Here is a 22,431-nt window from a genome sequence, read left to right on the forward strand (position 1 = left end):
GCTAATTTATGTATTTTTAGAAGAGACGGGGTTTCGCCATGTTGGCCAGGCTGGTCTCGAACTCCTGACCTCAAGTGATCCACCTACCTCAGCCTCCCAGAGTGCTGGGATTACAAGTGTGAGCCACCACGCCCAGTCAACTGTACCTTTTCTATGTTTAGATACACAAACACCATTGTGTTACAGTTGCCTACAGTATTTAGCACAGTAACATGCTACACACGTTTGGAGCCTAGGAGAAATAGGCTGTATACCATATAGCCTAGGTCTGTGGTAGGCTACGTCATCTAGGTTTGTGTAAGTACACTCTATGACGTTCACACAACAAAATCACCTAACGATGAATTTCTCAGAACATGCCCCTGTCGTTAAGCAATGCATGACTGTGTTGATGCCATAGTTGGACTTGATGGCTTCCCTTCTGCCCCGATAGCCCATGACTTGGTGATTTATTTCTCCTGACTAGATACCTCCATTTGCATATCTTACCAGCAGCTTAAACTTAGCAGCTCTGAAATGAAACTGACCTGCTTCTGTACCCAGCTGTGCCCCCTGGTTTCCCCTTTCCCCGTCAGTGGCATCACCATCACCCTGGGCGTCATACCTCACTCCACCATGCCCATTCCACTCGGGCAGTTGTCAGGTTGTTTTGATTCTGCCACCGTGCGGAGCTCACATCATCTCCATTCCTGAAGCCACCACTCTCCTTCAAGTCTTTCATGCCTGTGACATTAGTACCCCTGGTACTAATTACAGCAGCTTCCTAGCAACTGCTCCTACCTCCAGTCTCTGCTCCTGTCAACCCAGCCGACCTACGTCACCAGCCACCCAGAAACCTCCAAAGAGCTTCCCATTCACTATGAAAAAGATCCACACTTCTTGCCAGGCATGGTAGCTCATACTTGTGATCCCAGCACTTTGAGAGGCTGAAGTGGGAGGATCACTTGAGTTCAGGAGTTCAAGACCAGCCTGGGCAACATAGAGACCCCCATGTCTACAAAAATATTTAAGCATGGGTTTCAGGACCCATCTACACTTCCACAGCGCAACCCCAGCCTTTTCTCCCAGATTTATTTCTCCCTTCTTTGCCAAATGCTATCTTCTAGCTGAATTGGACTGTTAGACTTTCCCAGAAGATGCTTTGTACTTTCTGCCTTGGCACTGCTGTGTACATCCGCCTGGAAGGTCTTCCTCACCTCGTCTACCTGTTACAATTCTTCCTCACCTTTCCAGTCCTGACTCAAATGCTGCCCCTACCAGCAAGCTGCTTTTGCCCTCTTATCTCACCCTCCTCACCACCACCAGTATGCCCGTCTTGTAGTACTACTTTCTGCCAGGAACCATAGTTAGTTCCTTGTGTGTGCCTGTTAGTCTCCATATTAGATTGTAAGCTCCTTAAAGGCAGGGACTGGCTGTTGTTTATAGTCGAGTAGTTGAAAAAGCATAATCAGGCCAGGCATGGTGGCTCACACCTATAATCCCAGCACTTTGGGAGGCTGAGGTGGGGGAATTGCTTGAGCTCAGGAGTTTGAGACCAGCCTGGGCAACATGGCAAAACCCCATCTCTCCAAAAAATACAAAAATTAGCCAAAGATGGTGGCACAAGCCTGTAGAGTGCCACCACTGAGTGTGGTAGCATGAGCTACTCAGGAGGATCACCTGAGCCTGGGAAGTTGAGGCTGCGGTAAGCTGTGATCATGCCACTGCACTCAAGCGTGGGCCACAGTGAGACCCTGTCTTGAAAAGAAAAGCAAAAGCATAATCGTTGAAGTCATATATACCTGGGATCAAATCCTAGCCCCTTTGTTTATTAACTGAGTGGAAACTCTCTTTTTTTCAGTCTGTGTGGATATACCAGTAACGTAGGGCTAGTAGTGCCTGTCTGACAGAGTGACTGGGGGAGGGACATCCTGTATGTAGATCGCCCATTCTGGCGCCTGGCTCAGGATCTGTGTTCAATAAATAGTCTTGAATGGATGTGATAGGTCCTCTCCCCTCCCGGGGGCAAATGAAATATAAGTTAATTACAATTTGGATAATTTCTGGGCCTCTGCTGTGTGCCAGACACTGGCCTTTGTGCTCTAGGGCATCTAGAGCCAAATCAAGTTCCTCAGCCCCAGGGAATCTGGACTCACAGGCACGGTTAAGTCGTGATCGGTTGTGAGATGTCACTGGTAATTAGCAGTTGTGAATGAGCTTCTAAAAAATAAATCCATGCTAAGTCCAATTTATTTCTGTGATAATGTCAGTCTTACTCCCTTAGATTCAAATCTGTTCTCTTGAGTGGGAGAGAGCGGGGCGGGAGCCTGCCCTGCTGTGTGTGGTGAGCAGCTGTTCTCTGGGAGCTAATAGCTGTGATGGTTGTGACTTTCCTTATACTTTGTATCTTGACAAAACTGTCTGGGATTTCATCCAAGTCTCCTTAAGTCCTTGAGGGTGCCTGTGTGAGTCAATGTCACTTATCACATGGTGTCGGACATGAGGAAATGTTGAGAATTGCAGATCCAGACAACAGGCCTCTCTGCTCTCCCTCCCTCCTCTCCTTCCCTCCACTCCTCCCTCAGTCCCAGGCACATTAAGTTTTCACTGGACTTCAGTGAAATGAGAAAAATTAAGGACCACATGAAAACAACAACTTCGTGTGTTTGACTTCTTAAGGAGGTCTGATCTTTATTCTGCCAGATTTTACTCTTTTGTAGTAGATCATGTGTCTTCTAAGGCCCTTTCGCAGCAGAATTTTAAAATGGCAGCCCTGTGTCTGCCCCCACTTTAAACTGGTCTGGGAGCCTGGCTTCTGCATCATTTCCTGACCTCACTACAGGCATCTTGGATGAATGCCCAAGTCCTTAGGATCCTTTTTCCTCCCCGGCCAGCTTTGTTCATTTGTTTGCCAGAAGGCCAAGGAAGACTGGAGTGCCTGCCTGTGTCCCCAGTGTGGCAGGAAGCAAGAGGCAGGCCTGGACAGAGGCTGGATGAGTGGATGCTGAGTATCGAAGTCATCTGTGTTACTGGCTTGTCTCCTACTTGCTTGTGCCAAAGGAGAAAGTACAGAAGGTAGAGTCAGAAGCATGGATCGGGGTTCCAATCCTGGCTCTGCCATTGCTGGCTGTGCACCCTCAGGCTGCCCATAAAACCCCTCTGAGCTCCAGTGGTTTGTCTGAGAATGGGGAGCTGGATCCTTCCCTCACAGGTGTTACGAGGATGGAATGAGATGGTGGATGTGAAGGCACACCGTAGCCACACCACTACCACTCCGGCCCCAAGAGGTTTCACAGAATTTCCTTGTGACTCTTTCCTCCTTCAGTACTAGCACAGCGGTTCACACGTAGTGGGAACTGGGGAAATAGTGGTTTGTTTGGCTGCACGTTTAGATGTGTAGCAGGCTGGTCTATGTAGAAGGATGTTGCAGTATCCTTCCTACTGCACCAGTGACAGGAGCTGAGTCCTTAGCCCCAATTTCCAGATGAGAAAACTGAGGCTGCTGGGCACGGTGGCCCACACCTGTAATCCTGGCACTTTAGGAAGCCAAGGCGGGTGGATCACCTGAAGTCAGGAGTTCAAGACCAGACTGGCCAACATGGTGAAACCCTGTTTCTACTAAAAATACAAAATTAGCTGGGCGTGGTGGCGGGCGCCTGTAATCCCAGCTACTTGGGAGGCTGATTCAGGAGAATTGCTTGATCCTGGGAGGCAGAGGTTGCAGTGAGCCGAGATCGCACCATTGCACTCCAGCCTGGGCAACAAGAGTGAAACCCTGTCTCAAAAAAAAAAGAGAGAAAAGAAAAGAAAAAACTGAGGCTTAGGGAGGTTAGCCCTTGTCTGAAACAGAATCAAGATGTGAATTCAGATCTGATGGTGGAGGCTGTCCTCAGAACCACCATGACATGCTCCAGGTGTGTCCTGCAATCTCAGGTGCATGGTGGGTGGTACAGGAAGGCGAGCCGTGATCTAAGGGCCGGGGATGTTCCAGACATTGAGTGGCTGTCCCCCTGCCATGGGGCTGGCAGATACTTTGGGCCTTATTTCCCAGAACACATTCATTTTTCCTGATCCCTCCCACATACCCTAACCCTCTTTAGGATTCTTCCCAGACGCTTTAGACACAGAGTAATGAATAGTGACTGAGGTCAGTGCCACAAAAGAACAAGGGATAGCAAGACCAGGAACACTGGCCTTGACCAGGCGATGAGATAAAGGGCCCTTGTCTGTGCCCCCTGTTGCCTAGGAAGAGCCTCACATCAAACAGGGCAAGGATATGTAAAGCCCACAGATGGCCCTTGAGTGAGGAGGAGAACACGGGCAGCGAGAGAGAGAATAAGGCTGCCCCTGGCTTTGTACCACTGTGGGCCAGATGGGCTGGGCTTGAGCTTCTGTACCCAGCAGATTCAAGTACCCTGGCAGTGGGCCCACTTACTTTTTTTTTTTTTTCCCGAGACTGAGTCTCGCTTCTTTGCCCAGGCTGGAGTGCAGCGGTGGTGTGATCTCAGCTCACCACAACCCCTGCCTCCTGGGTTCAAGCCATTCTCCTGCCTCAGCCTCCCCAGTAGCTGGAATTACAGGCATGTGCCACCATGCCCGGCTAATTTTTGTATTTTTAGTGGAGACAGAGTTTCACCCTGTTGGCCAGGCTGGTCTTGAACTTCTGACCTCAAGTGATTCACCTTTCTCGGCCTTCCAAAGTGCTGGGATTACAGGCATGAACCACCGCACCCAGCCACAATTACATTATTAAAAGGCTCTTTTAGACCTGACACGACTCTTTCTGGCCCAAAGCATTCAGGCACATGCTCCTCTGCATGGAAGATTGGTAAGGTTATTAGAACCTCTAGTTCTGCTATTTTTGGTAGCTTTCTTTGAGCAGAGTTTTAGGATTGTGGCTGAATGACTCCAGCTGTACTATAATGATACAGCGTCATAAAAAATTCTCCTGCCTTTCTGTATTTGGAAACACATCATCTATAACGATTCCTTTTTATTCTGTCTCATCCCTTTTAGGTCCCCAGAAGTATGTGTAGTGGTTAGAAAAAGCTCTTTGTAGTCATGGTCCTTAGTGAACTTGGCTGAATCACGGTGACCAAGTCCTGGCTAATTAATGGTGGTAGCAGACAGCAGTGTGATAATAGTGCAGAGAGCTTTAACATTTCAAATCGCTCACATGCACATACTTGGGGCTTGCAACAGCTTCCTGAGAACGCAGAGATAGGATTTAGTATCCCGTTTCATAGAGAAGGAAACCAAGGCTTAGGTGAAATTACTCGCCAAAGGCTGCAGAGAAAGGAAGTGAGCAGAGTGTGCGTCTTTGGCAGAGCTGGTGTCCATGCCTGCGCACTCTGGCTTGCGGCCCACACAGTTCTTTGCTTCGCAAGATGCTGCACAGGTCACTCTCCCACTGGTTTTCCCCGTTGTTCCTGAGAAATGGGCCGTGGTAATACCTCTGAAGCCATAGGACATCTCAGCAGGATTCTGCATGTTAGAGCAGCTGTCACAGACCCTGACCTCCTGGAGGGCGGCATGTCCACAATTGGCTTCTAATTCCCTCCTGGCTCCTATATGCCCGCACTCTTTAGCCTCAAGGATGAATTGAATCAAATGGAAACATTTCAGTGGAAGATGCCTAAGAAGCTGCTTCCACATTTTCGGTTGTTCCCCCTCGAAATTCTCAGAGGGTAAACAAACTGTGTTTACCTTTTCCTTCTATCATCAGTGTAGCCGCCACCTCTGTCACACCTGCACAAAGGTAGAGGAGGAAGCAAGAAGGCTAGGAGGACAGCCTGGAATTGGAAATAGGCCTTCACACTCATGAGCAAAAACAAAACGATTCCCTGAATTTTGTGACATAAGAAACCTGACCAGAAAGTACAATGAAATTGTGCTTGGTAATTTGCCAGCTTATAGAGAGAGACAAACAAAACCTGCTAACATCTGAGTGGTACAAATGTCCAGAATTGATGAGACAAGTGGAGCCATCTGTCCACTGGGAAATCAGAAAATACCAATGTCATGGGATGGTGGGGTCCATGCCAGGCTTCCAGCCTCACGCGAGGGAGCTGACCAAATGGAGTGGCACTGAGGCATTGGAGTGGGGATCCAATCGAGAGCACAGCCCAGAAAGAGTGCCCAGAAAGCTCAAGGCTTGGCCAAATCAGGGTCAAGTTAACATTAGAAAAAGAGACAGCAGGCCGGGCGTGGTGGCTCACGCCTGTAATCCCAGCACTTTGGGAGGCCAAGGTGGGCGGATCACAAGGTCAGGAGATCGAGACCATCCTCGCTAACACGGTGAAACTCCATCTCTACTAAAAATACAAAAAAAAGTTAGCCAGGTTTGGCAGCAGGCACTTGTAGTCCCAGCTACTCGGGAGGCTGAGGCAGGAGAATGGCGTGAACCCAGGAGGTGGAGCTTGCAGTGAGCTGAGATCGCGCCACTGCACTCCAGCCTGGGCAACAGAGCGAGACTCCCTCTCAAAAAAAAAAAAAAAAAAAAAAAAAAAAAAAAAAAAGAAAAGAAAAAGAGACAGCAAAAGGGAAGAGCAAATACTTGATTTGTCTCCCTTCTAGGAAGATAGGAGCTGTCCCAGTGGACAGTTGATGTATGCTTGTGAGTGCCTCCTCTGTGCCCATGAGGAGGCGGATGAATAAGGGGTTCGGAGTGCCCACACCGAGAGCTGGGCCTGGATTCACACCCCAGCTCTGTCGCTAACGAGCTGAGTGACCTCAGGCCAGCGACTGACCAGCTTCATGCCTCTGTCCCTACAGGACCTAACTCCTGGGGTTGTTGCGATGACAAGGTGTGTAAATGCATGTGGAACACCAACAGGCAGGACAGTGACAGCCATCACGTGTCATTACCTGCCTGTTAGTTACTGTGCTCGGCACCTTTGGGTTCCATGACCGTGCAGTGAAAGTGAATTTGTTTGGAAATGTGAGAAATGCTGGAATGACATTATTTTGCTGTATTTGTCTAATATAAATCATTAAAAAGGGCTTAACAACCTGGTGATTTGTATTCGCTTATGTCAGTACTTCTGAGATTTAAAAAACCTTTGAATTATGAAATAAATTGGGTTGAAGATGAAAGAGAAATGCCTGGATTGCCAGCAGTGCTCCCAGTCATCTCGGGTCCAGGCCCGTCTCTTTAGAAGCCCGGTTGGTTAGGGAACAGCCGTGTACTGAGTGCCTGCCCTGTGCTTGGCACTGTCTGAGCTTCACAGACACTGTTTCACTGAATTCTCATAATGGCCTCATGAGATGGATGTGACTGTCCCGGCGTTCATGGTGAGGAGTCTGGGGCCCAGGGCCATACTGCTGGTGAGTGATTGAACCAGCAGCAGCGCCCAAGCCTCCCAGCTGCTGGGCCAGCAGGACAGGACCCAGTGGTCCAAGAAGGAGTAGGAAAGAACAACCAGGGAGCCTGGTGTGCCAGGGAGGGTACAAAGCAGCCCCGTGCCCATTCCCCTGAAGATCAGGGCTGCAGAGTGGCCCCCTCGCTTGCCAGTAAGCCCAGACTGTCAGTGGTGACCTGAACATTTCCCTTCCTAAGCACAGCTTCTGGGAAGAAAGGCCCGTGTCTGAAGCAGGAGGGAAGGCCCGTGTCTGTAGCGGGAGGGAAGGCCCGTGTCTGTAGCGGGAGGGAAGGCCCGTGTATGTAGTGAGAAGGAAGGCTCATGTATGGTACGCGGGGAGCTGCATTTGCTCACTGCCAGCTCAAGGCTCCATCCCGCAGGCCTGGCCCACAGTCAGTATTTGTCTTCATAACGGCAGTGTGGGCTTGCAGCATCGTACCAGTGTGTTCTTAACCAGGTCCCAGCATCTCGTGTTGACTCATCCTCCCGTCTGCAGACTTGCTGGCCATTTGGAAAAGGGTGCGGAGGAGTTAGGATGGGGAGGTGTCAGATTGTTACTGAGACATTTCTAATTTGTGATGTATGGTTTTGAAGCCAACTCTTTTCTTCTGGTTTTTCCTGTTTTCTACAGCACCCCCCGGGGAAAGACATTTTTCTGCTCCCACCAAGTTGGCAGGGCCTGCTTCCTGAATCTCCTGGGCGTGTCTTAACTGCCAGTCCCAGCACCTCCTGAGAGCCCCACTCTCTCCTCCAGCGGTCACAGTGGAAGGATCATGGGAGAAACAGAAGGGAAGAAAGATGAGGCTGATTATAAGCGACTGCAGACCTTCCCTCTGGTCAGGGTAAGCCCCAGGGGAGGGAGGCAGGACTGCTGACAGGGCCCACATAGCCTGGTGAGAGGTGGGTGGAGCTTGTCCCTTGCAGGATGGCAGTGGGAGGAAGTTAAGAAGGCCTCTGCTGGCTCAGACCTAGACATCTTGGAGTTGACAGTGATTCATTGTTTCATTCATTCATTCATTCACCAAGTATTAGGCCACCTGCTATATGCCAGGCACTGTTCGAGGCGCTGTGGGGATGGTGAATGAGACAGGCGAAGGCCTGGCCCACATGAAAGACACGTTTAAAGAGCATGATTAATCCCAGCACTTTGGGAGGCCGAGACAGGCGGATCACGAGGTCAGGAGATCGAGACCATCCTGGCTAACACGGTGAAACCCCGTCTCTACTAAAAAATACAAAAAACTAGCTGGGCGAGGTGGCGGGCGCCTGTAGTCCCAACTACTCGGGAGGCTGAGGCAGGAGAATGGCGTAAACCCGGGAGGTGGAGCTTGCAGAGAGCTGAGATCCGGCCACTGCACTCCAGTCTGGGCGACAGAGCGAGACTCCGTCTCAAAAAAAAAAAAAGAGCCTGATTGTAGGCAGTAAGTACTATAATGAAAAATGAAGCAGGTGGAAGGGGCTGGAGAGCCGAGGTTAGCTTCTGGAGAGGTTTCACAAATCAGAGACCTGAAGACAGAGAGCGAACCTCACAAAGACCTGGGAAAGAATATGCTAAGCCGGGGAAACAGAGGCACAGGAAGCCTGGGATGGGAATGAACTTGGCATTTTGGAGGCACAGAGAGAAGGCCAGCATGGCTGGACTGGAGTGCTGAGAGGGGTGGCTGGACGTAACCACCGGTGGGGCCAGACCCCACAGGCCTGCCCAGCCACAGTGAAGAATGCAGTGAGAACCATGGGTTCTGTCCTGAATTGAAGGGGGAGCAGCGAAGGGTTTTAAGCAGGGGAGTGATGAGATCTGTTTGGTTTTCAAAAGCTCACTCCAGTTGTTGTGAGCAGAATGGATTTGGGGATGCCAGAGCAGAAGTGAGGAGACCAACGAGGAGGCCACTGCGGAGGCCCAGAGCAATGAGGGTGGCTGGGTGCGGCGCACGGCGCAGAGTGTGAGATGCGGTCGGGTTCAGGGTGTTCCATGAGTGCAGAGGCCGAAGGACCTGCTGCCAAATTGGAGACTGGGTGTGGGAACAAGAGAGTCCAGGGTGGCTGCTAGAGTCTGTCTTTTCCTGAGTATTGGGAGAAAAAAGTGGTATCAATTACCAGGAAAAGGAAGATGGAAGAAGATGGGTTTGTGGGAATCAAGTTATTTTTAGACATCTAAGTGAGGTTATCAAGTGGCCAGTTGGACAGAGTAGTCAGGAGCCCAAAGAAGAGGTTAGAGCTGGGAGCCCTCCCACAGAGGGGACACAGAGAGGCATGGAACACACAAGACCCCAGAGATGGACTCGCTGGAGACGGGAGAGTGGAGGTGGGGCCCAGGGCCCTCCAGGATCTGGGAAGAAGAAGGAAATCCAGCAGATCAATGGAGAAGGAGCAGAGGGAAAGGCCGGAGGAAAACCAGGGGCCCCAGAGAGCGCCCAGTGGCTTCTGCAGGCCTCCGGAGTGAGATTCCGTCAGAATACACTTCCATAGCCAGCATTCCCTCCGCCCTCAGCCAGCCTTCTTCCCACGTCTGTTGGCTGGAGCCTGGTGCTGGCTTCGTACCCTCGCAGAGGGCCTGGGCTTGAGAGCCCACACGGCTCAGCTCCATGCCACACCTTTGCCCCAGCTGCAGGCCCTCAGTCAGGAGATGGGTCGCCTGCCCAGGGCTGGGCCAGGGAGGCTACCTGCTGTCCATGCCTTAAGCTTGGGACAGAGAGGCCAGCCAGGAAGGCCAGGTCACGGGCTAAGCCTGTCTCTTGTTTGTCACCCCTGCCCTGTCTCTAGCACTCGGACATGCCAGAGGAGATGCGCCTGGAGACCATGGAGCTATGTGTCACAGCCTGTGAGAAATTCTCCAACAACAACGAGGTATTGCCAGCAGTGCAGGCGGCCCCTCGTGCCTTTGGTGGCCCCTGTGGGTGAATAGAGTGGCCCCTGTTGCCTGCAGTCAGCTCCAGAGAGTACTGCCAGTATAAGGCTAGAGCCTGCCTTGGAAGCGTTCAGTCTGGGAAAAGTCAGTGAGTGAGAGGCTGGTGCTGACTCCAGGCACTGACGGTCACACCCAGCCCTAGAGGAGCAAAACCACAGGGGTCTCCGTGACGCCCCTGCCCGTGTTCCCTGCCTCAGGTGGGCTGCTGAATAGGGCACCTTTCCCCGTGGTTCCATCCCAGTGGTGAACAGAGGCCTGCCTAGGCATCCATTCATGTATTCATTCATCCATTCAAAAAGGTGTTGAACGGGTGCTGTTCTAGGTTCTGGGGATACGGCCAGCAGGCATCAGTGCAGGAAGGCCATTCATCAATCTGGTGGGGAGAGCGAGAAGTCAGTGTTGCGGTAGCTAGTGGGGAGGCAAGACACTGGCTAGTGGGAGCCCAGGCTTTGGGTCGGCCAGGCCCAGGTTCAGGTCCTGGCTTCAGCCCTTCCCAGCTGTGCCCTTGAATGAGCCATTTCTCAACTCTGAGCGCACTTTCCTAGTCCTTAAATGGAGGGTGGTGATGGTGCCTCCTCACTGGGCCAGTCGTGAGGACATATTTACTGAGACAATGGGGACAGAGTGCCCAGCGTGGCGCCTGGCATGGTGGGAGGCACTGTTGGTGTACCTCAGGCGTCTGCGCCTGGACCCGCCCTGCTGAGCGGGGTTCTCTGCCCCTCTAGACCTCCTCACATGGGGGGCACATCTTGGAAGAGCAGGCACAGGAAGAAGTCGGCTGTGGCCATGACTAGGGGAGCAGTCGGCGCCTCCCCAGAGCCCACTGAACGCATTAGGTACCTCACAGTCTGCAGGGTGCCAGGTCTGTCCATTCAGTTGGTCCTGAGACTGCCTGGTGCCCCGCTTGTCCGGGTTACATCTGAGGGAGGTGGCACTGGCCCGGGCAGCCCACAGTAAGTGCCCAGCCAGGACGTGGCCCCAGGCTGTCCGCAGACGTGGTGCTTTTGCCTTCCCGCCTCAGCCAGTTTCTTCTTCACTGCTGAGGTGATGTCTAGTTTTCTGTGCCCGTGTAATAGACCTGGCAGGAGGTGGCCTGTGTGGAAATCCTTTTTGAAGCAGGAGGACAACAGAAATAGGACAGCAGGTCTTTCTCTTGCCAAGACCTCGGTACCAGGCTTCTCCTTCCTGGAGAAGGACCTGAGTCCTGCCCCCTCCTCCCCTGCGCCCCCGTGATGAGCGCCCTCTTCCTTCCAGAGCGCCGCCAAGATGATCAAGGAGACGATGGACAAGAAGTTCGGCTCCTCCTGGCACGTGGTGATCGGCGAGGGCTTCGGGTTTGAGATCACCCACGAGGTGAAGAACCTCCTCTACCTGTACTTCGGGGGCACCCTGGCCGTGTGCGTCTGGAAGTGCTCCTGACACTCTGTCCCCTGCCCCGTCCCCTGCAGGGCCTTTTCCTGCCACTCATCCGTAGGGGGGAGCAGCCCCAGGCGGGTCCCGGTTTCTCCAAGGAGAGTTGGGATCTTTTCTGTTCGTCCTTGTGTACCAGTTTCCTGAGCCACACCCAGTGTGTGAACTTGACATCTCCATCCCCAGGCTCTCAGTCATCCCCCTCGGAGCCTCAGGGTGTAGACGGGGCAGCAGGCATTGGTCTGTGTGGGAAACATGGTGGGGCGGTGTGACAGGGTAGAAGAGGTGGGAGATGAGATTTTCCACACAGGAACGCACCAGCCCCCCTTTCTCGAGGGCTGCTTTCCCCTCGCATCCTGGGAGCCCCACTGCTCTACCATCCCCAGTACTGCCGGGAAGTGTCTGCTGTCTTTGTCATTAGTGGCCGTATGAAAATGGCCCCAAGAAGGAGACGATTCTTTCAAGGGACACAGGCAGCTTCTCTCCTTGTCCTCTGGGGAGGTGCTAACCCCGCAGAAACCCCTTCCCCCCAACTTGACCCCAGGCTGAACAGACCACTGCATCTCACTGGGCCGGCAGCCACCCAGCCCCCAGCCTTGGTAGGGACCAAGCAGCCTTTCCCATCCCCTCCTCGACCCTCGCAGTTGAGAGCCAGGGGCTGTTGGGTGGGAGCTGCTGCCTGGCAGTTTCTCGAGGGGTCACCGAGCCTCTGGTGGGACACCGGGGCAGGAGTGCTCTCACCACGAGGCTGCTTCCGCAGGGAACCCTGGCCTGCCCGCGACTTCGCATCAGGGACCGCATGCTGATTTGTACTGCTCTCTGCTGGGTTTTCTATGTTCTTTTTGAGCGTGGGAGAAAAGTTTTAGTAGAAGGGTGAATCGTATTTTACACAGCGGTCTTATTTATATAAATGTCTTGGTTTTTACAATTAAAATTACCAAAAACTGACCTCATTCTACAGTCTCTTGATGTTAGGGGAAGGTGTGATCAGTATCCTCAGGCTCAGGCACCTAGAGATGTTTCTGGCTAACCTGTGAGGCTGCTGGAAGCCCCTGGCCCAGGCATAGCCCCACTGGATCCGGCCCGGCCCCTGTCACCATTAGGTCACTGAGGTTGGGGGCCAAGTGCAGCTGGATGGGGCCACACAGACACTGAGATACTCTTGGCAGCTGGACTGAGCTACACTAAAGACGTTTTCAGGCCCATGGAATTTCACTCAGTTCAACGGATGCTTATTCAGCAGCCACTGAGGGTCAGGCCCCAGGAGCTGAGGATACGAAGACAGAAACCACAGATCTGGCCTCAGTGAGCTCTCGGTCCACTGCAGAGGGCATGGGCTCCATCATTTCACTCATGCAAAAAGTAACCTTGCAAGATAGGATGGGGCGTTCTGGGAGGACGGAGGAGGAACTCCAAGCCCAGCCTGGGGAGTACGGGGGTCTCCAGCGGGGTAAGGCCTGACAGCCGACGCTTCAAGGGAAAACGGGATCTTATCAAGGGAGAGGGCTGCTCTCGGGACAGAAAACTAGACATTACCCCAAGGCACTTGGGGTAAACGCAGAAGATGAGAACTGACTTGAGGACAGGAGCCACGTGCAGGACTGTGAAGCTCCCTCGGGGGTTGTCCCCTGAATTCGAGCCTCAGAAGTGAACACCCCGGGCATGGACAGAGCAGGGAGAGCCTGCCTTGCCGTGCACACAGGGCCCCTCCTGAGGTGGTCCCTAGGACACATGGGTCTGGGAGTTGAAACCCTGTCCTTGTCAGTCCCAGTCCCGCCCTTGTGAGGCTGAGCGTCCAGCACTAACAAGATCTGTCGACAGATTGGCTGGACAGCCTCATGGCGAGCAAGTAAGGTTTGCTTAGACCAGATCCCTGCAGCCGAGGGGAAGGTTGCTGCCATGTGTGCATCCGGCCTAAGAGCAGCGGGGCACACAAGAGAGAACGAGAAGGGGCAGTCGCCGCCTCAAGGCTGACCGTCTGGTTGGGCGGCTTTGCAGCTGGTCCTGGCCCTCTGGGACTTGGCGGATGGGCAGCTCCTTGGCCTCAGACCTGCCCTGGCCAGAGCCCTGTGCCACTCGGGTGCTGCGGAGGGATTGGCAGAAGGGAGTGAACGGAGAGGCGGGGGCTGGCGCTGGAGGTGGGGAGCAGGCGCCGAGGCCTGGAATAGCTGCGCTGATTAACCGCCCGCTCTGCATCTGTTCTCTCCTTTCATCTGCTGCACGTGGGTGCCAAAAAGCGAGGCTGGCTCAGCCGGCAACCAGGGTGGTGGGGGTGGCAGTTAGGAGTGTGGGTGCTGAGGCCCACAGAGCTGGTTCGGGTCTGGCCCTGCTCCTCCGAACCTCTCTGTCCTCGGTGGCTCTGTCTGTAGAATGGGGATACACTGCACCCACCTCATGAGGTTGACGGCAGGCCTGGGACCACATCTGGAACAGGTGACGCCCCCGAGGTGTGCACCACATTGTCGCTGTGCTCCTCCTCTTGCCACTCGTGGACGAGGTGCTGACACCAGCTTCTCACGGTGGGTGGAGATGCAGCGAGATGGGGCTTGTGCAATACCTGGCCCTCACAGGCACACTGCAGTGGCACCACGGGTGGCGAGCCTGCCTTCCACCCTAGTCACTCCTGTCACTGCAGCAGACCCCTCCTCACTTGCCTTCGCAGAAATGGGTCATTCAGTCTCCCTCTCTTGCTCCCAGACAATGGTGTGGTCACCGTTGGACCAGGGCAGGTGACTGGGAACCATGGCAGGTGTGTTGCCCCGGTGGCTTTACTTCCACTCCCCTGGACCCATGCCTGACGTGGACACCTGGCCTTCCAGGGCCCTTGCTGCCCATAACATTCGATAAGTATTTGATGATGGGCTGAAAGGAGAGGGCCGTGACCACGGAGAAGGCACCGTCCTTGCCACCCAGCACACAGGCTACTGAGGGCCAGACGCGGGAACAGAAAAGCAAGACAGGTTCATTTGCTGGAAAAGAGAAGGTGGGGTTCAGGGAATCTGGAGTTCAGAGAAGAGAGTGACTAGGGAGGGCTTCACAGAGGAGGTGGCATTGAACTGGGCCTTGGCATTTTCCCAGGGAGGGGGAAGTCACCATTGTTTGAGGGACCAGCCTCCTGTGCAGAGCTGCAGCTCCAGGAAACTCACGATGGGTTCAGGGAAGCGGGGCAGTGGCCGTGGATGGGAGAGGGTGCGGGGGTGGGGAGAGAGGACGGGCTGAAGGTGAAGGGGTTTGCTGGGGCTCAGGAGAAAGGAGGCTTCCCCGACTTGGCAGGCACTGGGCTTCCTCCCTCAGGACCCTGATGTGTAACTCTCAACAGACCTCCAAATTAGGGGTTGCTGTTGCTATTTACAAATGGAGAAACCCAGGCTCGGAGGATGGAGTGTCTGGCCCAGGGTCCAGCTAGGGAGCAGCTGTAGCTGGGACTTGAACCCGGGCTGCCTGCCTGGATAGTCCCTGCTCTTCCACACACGCTGCATTCTCAGGCCTTCTGTCCACTTCCCTCCTGCCCCGTCCCCCACAGACAGCTGGGCTCCCCGCGGCCTGGCCATGCCTTGGGCCATCCATCTCCTGGCTGCTTCCCTTACCATCGCCAGGCCTCCCCTGCACCCTCCATGGCAGTTGCAGCATTTATAGTGGAGGCAGCGACCACAGGCCTGCCACCAACCCCACCTCTTCGCTACCATCTGCAGTGTGGGGAGCAGCGCCTCGCCCCACTGACACCCCAGTCCCCTCTGCTGGGCCCAGCCAGAGTCAGTGTGGGGCAAATCGGAAACCTTGTCTGGACATGTCTAGAGGGAGTCACAGGCCCCAACCCCAGGGCCCGTCCCTCTGCCTGGGAGAGCAGCGAGTGCCCCGGCTGGATCAGAGAGAGTGAACCATAGGTCCCCTTGCTGGGACTCCAGAACCACAGCCTCCCGAGAGTGGGGAGCAAGGGGTGCCGAGGCGGTCAGTGTGAGAAGGTGGAGGGCGAGGGCTTGGTCACGAGGTCCCGTGGTGCCTGTGGGAGGGGGCGTGCTGCCGCGGGGACCACCACCTTTGAAGCTTTCTGCAGGGCCTGTGGAGAAATCTGGTGAATATTTCATGTTGCCTTGGAAGAGGCGCAGAGAAACTCCAGCATCTTGTTTAACTTACTTCCTGCTTCTCCAGAGGACAGACCCTACAGATAGGCAAGGGGGTGTGCCCTTGGGCTTTAGGGACCCAACTCAAACCGGTGTCCCCCACCCACGCCCGGTAGCAGGAGTGAGAGCTGTGCAGCAGAGGCTCAGCTCCTTAAGCGCAGAAGCTGGCAGCATCTGATTGTGTCCAGGTTTGGGAGGGGGTTGTCAGAGTGCAGCCACAAAAGCCGCCACCCTGTCCTAATTTCCTTTCCTTCTCCTCATCTCATATTTAAAGTAACCACCTCCCACCACCAGCTGCCATCTCCAATCCTTAGAAAGGCCGTGGGGGTGGAAGGAGAGCACGCCTAGAAGGTAGAAGACTCGAATCATTTTGAATAATATTCCCAAACTATTAGATTCCTCAAACATGCCTGGCACGGCACCAAGCATTTCACCAACCCCATCTTCTCTAATGTGTACGTCCATTCTGTGAGCAGACGCCCTCAGTATCCCCCTCGCACAGATGAGGGGACCCACGACCTAAGTGGCAGAGCTAGGGTTCCCCACAGGCCTGTGACAGCTCTGAACCCTCGCCAGGGTTGCCTGCCAGCTTGAACAAGCCACTTCGCTTCTCAGATCTCAGTTTCGTCACCTGCAAGATAGGGTTCACAGCTCCGGCTACGCCTGCTTCTTAAAGTTGCTGTAAGGCCCTGAGGAGACAGTGGCCCTGAATGTGAGCGTGCTTTAAAGTTGGAAGGGCTGATAAGTATTCGGGTCAGGGACTGTGGGGAGCCATCCCTTCCTTGGGCCTCCACTCTAGGTGAGAGGCTTGGGAGTCTGGAAGGCTGAGGTGTGCCAGGTAGGGAGGTTATCATCTCTAAGCCCCTGTAGGCACTGGGGCCCTGCAGAACCAAAGCAGGAGAGGCAGGGCAGCCACACATGCACATGCACCTGGTCCAGTGACCAAGGGCCCCAGGTGGCTGTGACCAGAACCCGGAAAGACAATCCCAACGGCAACTATGTGGAAGGACTTGGCTGTTGACCCGGCAGGGTCCACACTGCGTTTGTCCTTCCAGTCTCCAGTCTCAAAATGGCCAGTGAAGCAGCCTGGAAGATTCCATGCGGCTCCTCCCTCCCCTAACAGTAGGAAGATGGCGTCATAGAGAACGTGTGACATGCCAGGGTGGGAGCTGGCCTCAGGTCTCCACTGCACATCAGCAGTTCAGAGCGATACCAGCTCCTCCAGAACCCCTTCCCTGCTGCACCCCCTGACATAGTCATTTTGCGTCCCCACGGTGCCACATCTCCTGTCATGGTGTCTATACCTACTATGCTTTATTTACTTGATGGCTGGGGCTGTCTTATCTCTCTGCATCCCCGATGCCTAGCCCAGGGCCTGATGTGCATGGAAAATGCATTGTGACTAGCAAGTGAGTGAATGAAAGTATGAATGGATGGGTGGATGGATGGCTGGGTGGGTAAATGGGTGGATGGACGGATAGATGAATGGATGGGTGGATGCGTGGATGGATGGAATAGATTTCTCTAGGAGGTGCATCAGCAATGACTGGGTCAGGGGCTGATATGGATCGAAAATGCATTGTGACTAGCAAGTGAGTGAATGAAAGAATAGGTGGGTGGGTGGGTGGATGGATGGACGGATGGATGGATAGATGGATAGGTGGGTGGATAGGTGGATAGGTGGATGGGTGGATGGATGGGTGAGTGGGTGGATGAATAGATGGGTGAATGGGTGAGTGAATGGATGAATGGATGGGTGGGTGGGTGTGTGGGCAGGTGGATGGGTAGATGAGTGGATGGGTGGGTGGATAGGTGGATGGGTGGATGGATGGAAAGACTTCTCCAGGGCCAGGCGTGGTGGCTCATGCTTGTAATCCCAGCACTTCAGGAGGCTGAGGCTGGTGAATCACTTGAGGTCAGGAGTTCGAGACCAGCCTGACCAACATGGTAAAATCCTGTCTCTACTAAAAATACAAAAATTAGCCAGGCATGGTGGCACGTGCCTGTGATCCCAGCTACTCAGGTGGCTGAGGCAGGAGAATTGCTTGAAGCCAGGAAGCGGAGGTTGCAGAGAGCCAAGATCACGCCACTGCACTCTAGCCTGGGTGACAGAGCAGGACTCCTCAAAAAAAACAAGGAAGAAAAAAGAAAAGACTTCTACAGGAGGTGTATCAGCAAGGACTGGGTTGGGGGTCGAACTTTGTCTTCTGACTTCCGATGCAATCTGCCAAATTTCCAGGCCCCTCACGAAAGGCCTCAGGTCTGTTTGGGACTCACAGTCACTCCACTTAAAGCTGGTTCCTAAGAAAAGATGAAAATCCAGCACAAGTGGAGCCCATGGGTGGAAGGGAAGGTGCTGTTTGAGGGGAGCCCGGCGGAGAAAGCGCATGGGCTTTTCAGTGAGACGAATTCCAGTGCCGGCCCCACCCCTTGCCGGTAGTGTGGCCTTGAGTGAGTTCCTTCATCTGCTGAGCCCCATTCTCTTTGTGTGCAAAATGGGGAGAAGTCCTTGCTAGCTGAGCCCAGAGGGTCACTGGGAGGATGAAGGTCTGGGGGAGCAGCTGCAGAGTGGGTCATAACCCTTCTGTCACCAGTAGCGGCTGCCGGAGGGTGGTCAGCAGCCAGTAAGAGACCAGCTTGGCTCTGGGTCTTATGTTAGTTCTGTGACTGGACAGGAAAGGGTTCTTGGATCTCGTGCAAGAATGAATTCAGGGTGAGTCCATAGAGTAAAGTGAAAGCAAGTTTATTAGGAAAGTAAAGGAATAAAACATGGCTACTCCACAGGCAGAGCAGCCCCGAGAGCTGCTGGTTGCCCACTTCTATGGTCATTTCTTATGATATGTCAAATGAGGGGTGGATTATTCATGCCTCCCCTTTATAGACCACAGAGGGTAAGTAACTTCCTGACGTTGCCATGGCATTTGTGAACTCTCATGGTGCTAGTGGGAGTGTAGCAATGAGGACGACCGGGGTCACTCTCGTCGCCATCTTGGTTTTGGTGGGGTTTGGCTGGCTTCTTTACTGCACACTGTTTTATCAGCAAGGTCTTTATGACCTGTATTTTGTGCCGACCTTCTGTCTCATCCTGTGACCTAGAACGTCTTAACCACCTGAGAATGCAGCCTAGTAGGTTTCAGCCTCATTTTACCTAACTCCTATTCAAGATGGAGTTGCTCTGGTTCACAAGCCTCTGACATGACAACAGCTTTCAGTCTCACCTGCAACTGGGAACCAGCCTGCTGTCCTAGTGGTCTTTCCAGCCATCATTCAGCAAATATTCAGGGGCTCCTGTGAGGTGCTGGGCCCTATGCAGAGGAAACAGATACTCACTCTGGTTCTCAGGGGACACAGACTCTGAAGGGGCCTCCTAAAGGAACTGGCAGAGCTGAGGGGGCACCGGGCAGATGTTCTGGAGGGTGCTCCCAGCAGGAGTGCTCTGCAAAGCTTCTCCGGAGCCTTCCCTGTTCACCCTGGGGCGGGGTGGGAAGCAGAACCTCCCTGCTTTGACTGCTCTCAAGGCATTTGCCCCAGCTGAGGGGCTTTGTGTTACAGCACCCACTACGAGGCTCAGTATGGGCTTGTGTACCCAGCTGGTGCTTAATCATTGTTTATTAAGTAAATGCCCTTGTCATCCACGTATTCACTCACCAAACTTTCCAGTCCATTCTTTGTGCTGGCGTCTGCTGGGGCCATTAACACAGGACAATGTGACATGGTTGCCACACTTGAGAACCTTGCATTTAGGCAGACGCAGGAGACAACAGGGACAGCTCTGTATGCAGAGTGCCATTCTGGGTGCTAAGAGTGCCGGGGACAGGGGCAGAGACCAGAGGAGGGACATTTGAACTGGATCTCTAGGAAGGAGCTGGAAGGTCAATACAAGAGGATGGAATTAAGGAGGAGCCGGGAGTGTGTGCACAGTGCTGAAAACAAAGAGCATGACATTTTTAGTAAACAAGACCACTGGCCGGGCGCATGGCTCACACCTGTAATCCCAGCACTTTGGGAGGCCGAGGCAGGCAGATCAACTGAGGTCCAGAGTTCGAGACCAGCCTGGACAACATGGAGAAACCCCATCTCTACTAAAAATACAAAATTAGTCAGGCACGGTGGCTTGCGCCTGTACTCCCAGCTACTCGGGAGGCTAAGACAAGAGAATCACTTGAATCCGGGAGGCAGAGGTTGCAGTGAACCAAGATCGTGCCATTGTACTCCAGCCTGGGCAACAAGAGCTAAACTCCATCTCAAAAAAAAAAAAAAAAAGAAGAAAGAAAAGAAAAGAAGAAAAGAAAAAAAAAAGAAAACAAGGCCATTTGGTGCAGCCAGGGCAAGGGGGCCACGTGGGCGAGGGGGTCATGAGAGATGCCTCTGGAGAGGCAGGCAGGGGTCAGACCTGTGTGGGCTGCATTGGCTGAGGCAAGGTGTGGAAATGGGTGGCTTGGAAGGAGGTGACAGCACCCACACGGCAGGTGCAGCTCCCTCCCGGAGGGTGGGCTGGGGGCAGGGAACCTGCGCCAGGATGGAGAGAGGGTGCTGAATGGGGGAAGGGACATGAGCAGCGACTCACCAGACATCGGAAATGCCACTGTGAAAGGAGGGCGCCAAGGATTCAGGGGGAGGGGTGTCTCGGTGATGTAGCTGGGTGGTCCTTGCCCCGGCGCAGGGACCCCATGGAGCTGAAGAAGACAGTAGCTTGTTGGTGATGGGCCGGCGTCTTTGGAGGTTTGTCCAGGGCGAGCACGCATCCTATAATGAGTATTCCGGAGCCCAGTCCCATCTTCTCCTCAATAAGGCTCCAGCAGGCCAGACCCCAGGACAGTGCTGGGTACCCAGGCTGGGGCCAAGCCCCTCCAGGCCGCAGTGGGGTGAGAAGCAAGGGGGTTGCATGAGGCCTATACAGCTCCGATGCTCAGGGGCTCCAGGACAGGGTCTCAGCCGGTTTCTCTGTCCCCTCTGTCCCGGGCTCCATCCATTTTGTTGAATGCCGTATTTGCTGCTGAACCCTGGAATGGCCAGATACGGCCCGTCCCTGCCACCAGCAGCAGCTCCCTCCCCTCAGAGGCCTTGACTGCAGACTCAGCCAACATGACCACTGAGTTCCCAGGGGTTGAAAGTGCCAGAGAGCCCAGAGGAGCAGAGGCCTCGATGCCCAGGGTTGGCCGGGAGGGCTTCTCAGAGGAAGGGACATTAGAGTTGGGCCTGGAAGAGATGTCAGTAGGCCCCAGGGAGATGAGGAGGGGTTGGGGCACTGCAGCCAACGAGCTATGGGTGAGGAGTGCACAGCGCTGAAGACGGGGCTGGGTGAGACACACACGTTATTGGGCCCACAGCAGGGAGCCACGAAGGGCTTCCTGCAGGAGAGGGATGCCACAGGGCCGGGCCTGAGGAACACAGGCCCCTTCTTCCAGCTCCGAGGGCTGGTAACCTGCTCTGCTGGTCAAGGATGAATCTGGGCCTCAAACTATGCTATAGGCACTGAGAGCAGCAGCCTCCTAAGGCAGATCTCACCTGCTTCTCGCCTGACAATAACCAGAGGAACCGTGCTGGTTAGCGTGGCCTAACCCCCCAGCCGGCGGTTTCTCCACTTCCCTGGATAAAACCCAGCACTTCAACCTGACCTGTGAGGCCCAGCATGGCCTGGCCCCACCACCTCTCAGCAGGGCCCAGCTCTGATCCTCAAGTCTGGGGACCCAGGATCGGTGAGGTCCAAACCAAGCTGGCAGAGCCACCAAGCCAGGCCCCACCCAGCTCCACTTCCACATCAACAGGGGTGACCAGCATGACCTGCAGGACCCCCGGTGAGGGAGGATATTGTGGTCTTGGGTCAGCTAATTCCACCCTCAGCCCCCAGCGCATGCTCCCTGTCCCCAGCCCTGTCCTCTGACCTCATCTCCACCTTGCAGTCCAGAAGTCTTGGGCAACCAACCGAGGCTGACCGTGATGTGCCCCAAACACGGGCAGGCTTTCTTCAAGCCCAGGAGGCGAGGGCCTGGGTTGGGGCACCCTCTGGCTCTGCCTCATGGGCTTGCTGTGTGTCTCTGGGGCCAGCCACCCCCTCTCTGGGACCATCTCTCCTCTCTGCCCCAAGGGGCCCCTTTACGGTGCGCTGTTAAGCAGAACTTTGGGGCTCCCTGCACCCCTGCCCCTCTGGATGATACAATCCTCCAACCCTGCCCTGGCGCCATCCTGCTATTTCTCCAAGATGAGCTCCTTCCTCCACCACACAGAGTCTCGCTGCAGCCGGCGGCGCAGGACGACCTCTCATGGCCACATGTGGGCATAACATGGCTCATCAGCAGGGCGCTGGTGGGATGCTGGGAGGGCTGGCCAAGCCCTGAAAGGACTGGAGACCTGGGAGGACTGCAGTTGAGGGGACCTACTGGGAGGGAGCTGGGGGGCTCACCTCACTCTTCTCTGAGGCTCAGACTCTTCACACTAATTGAGAGAAGGTGTGGTGGCTTCGAGTCAGACCTGACTTCCTTCTGCTTTTCAGTCACAAATATTTATTTATTATTTATTTATTTATTTTCTTGAGACAGAGTCTCGCTCTGTCGCCCAGGCTGGGGTGCAGTGGTGAGATCTCAGCTCACTACAACCTCTGCCTCCCAGGTTCAAGCTATTCTCCTGCCTCGGTCTCCCTGGTAGCTGGGATTAC

At 54.3% G+C, this 22,431-nt stretch overlaps 1 protein-coding gene across 2 annotated transcripts in view; it reads left to right on the plus strand.

Annotated features, from left to right (window-relative positions):
• Positions 1-12,603, plus strand: part of DNAL4 (dynein, axonemal, light chain 4) — a 15,707-nt gene extending 3,104 nt beyond the window's left edge. The window contains exons 2-5 of one of the 2 annotated variants that reach the window (XM_011964215.1): positions 7,972-8,182; positions 10,101-10,184; positions 11,500-11,598; positions 11,936-12,603. In XM_011964215.1, the coding sequence (XP_011819605.1) occupies positions 8,114-8,182; positions 10,101-10,184; positions 11,500-11,598; positions 11,936-12,076 (393 nt within the window). In that variant the 5' untranslated portion in view covers positions 7,972-8,113 and the 3' untranslated portion in view covers positions 12,077-12,603. Of the gene's footprint in view, positions 1-7,971; positions 8,183-10,100; positions 10,185-11,499 lie in introns of both variants that reach the window. The other variant, XM_011964216.1, reaches the window with a different exon arrangement.
• Positions 12,604-22,431: the final 9,828 nt, after the last annotated feature.

Source organism: Colobus angolensis, unplaced genomic scaffold (genome assembly GCF_000951035.1).
Source record: "Colobus angolensis palliatus isolate OR3802 unplaced genomic scaffold, Cang.pa_1.0 Scaffold65, whole genome shotgun sequence".
NCBI lineage: Eukaryota > Metazoa > Chordata > Mammalia > Primates > Cercopithecidae > Colobus > Colobus angolensis.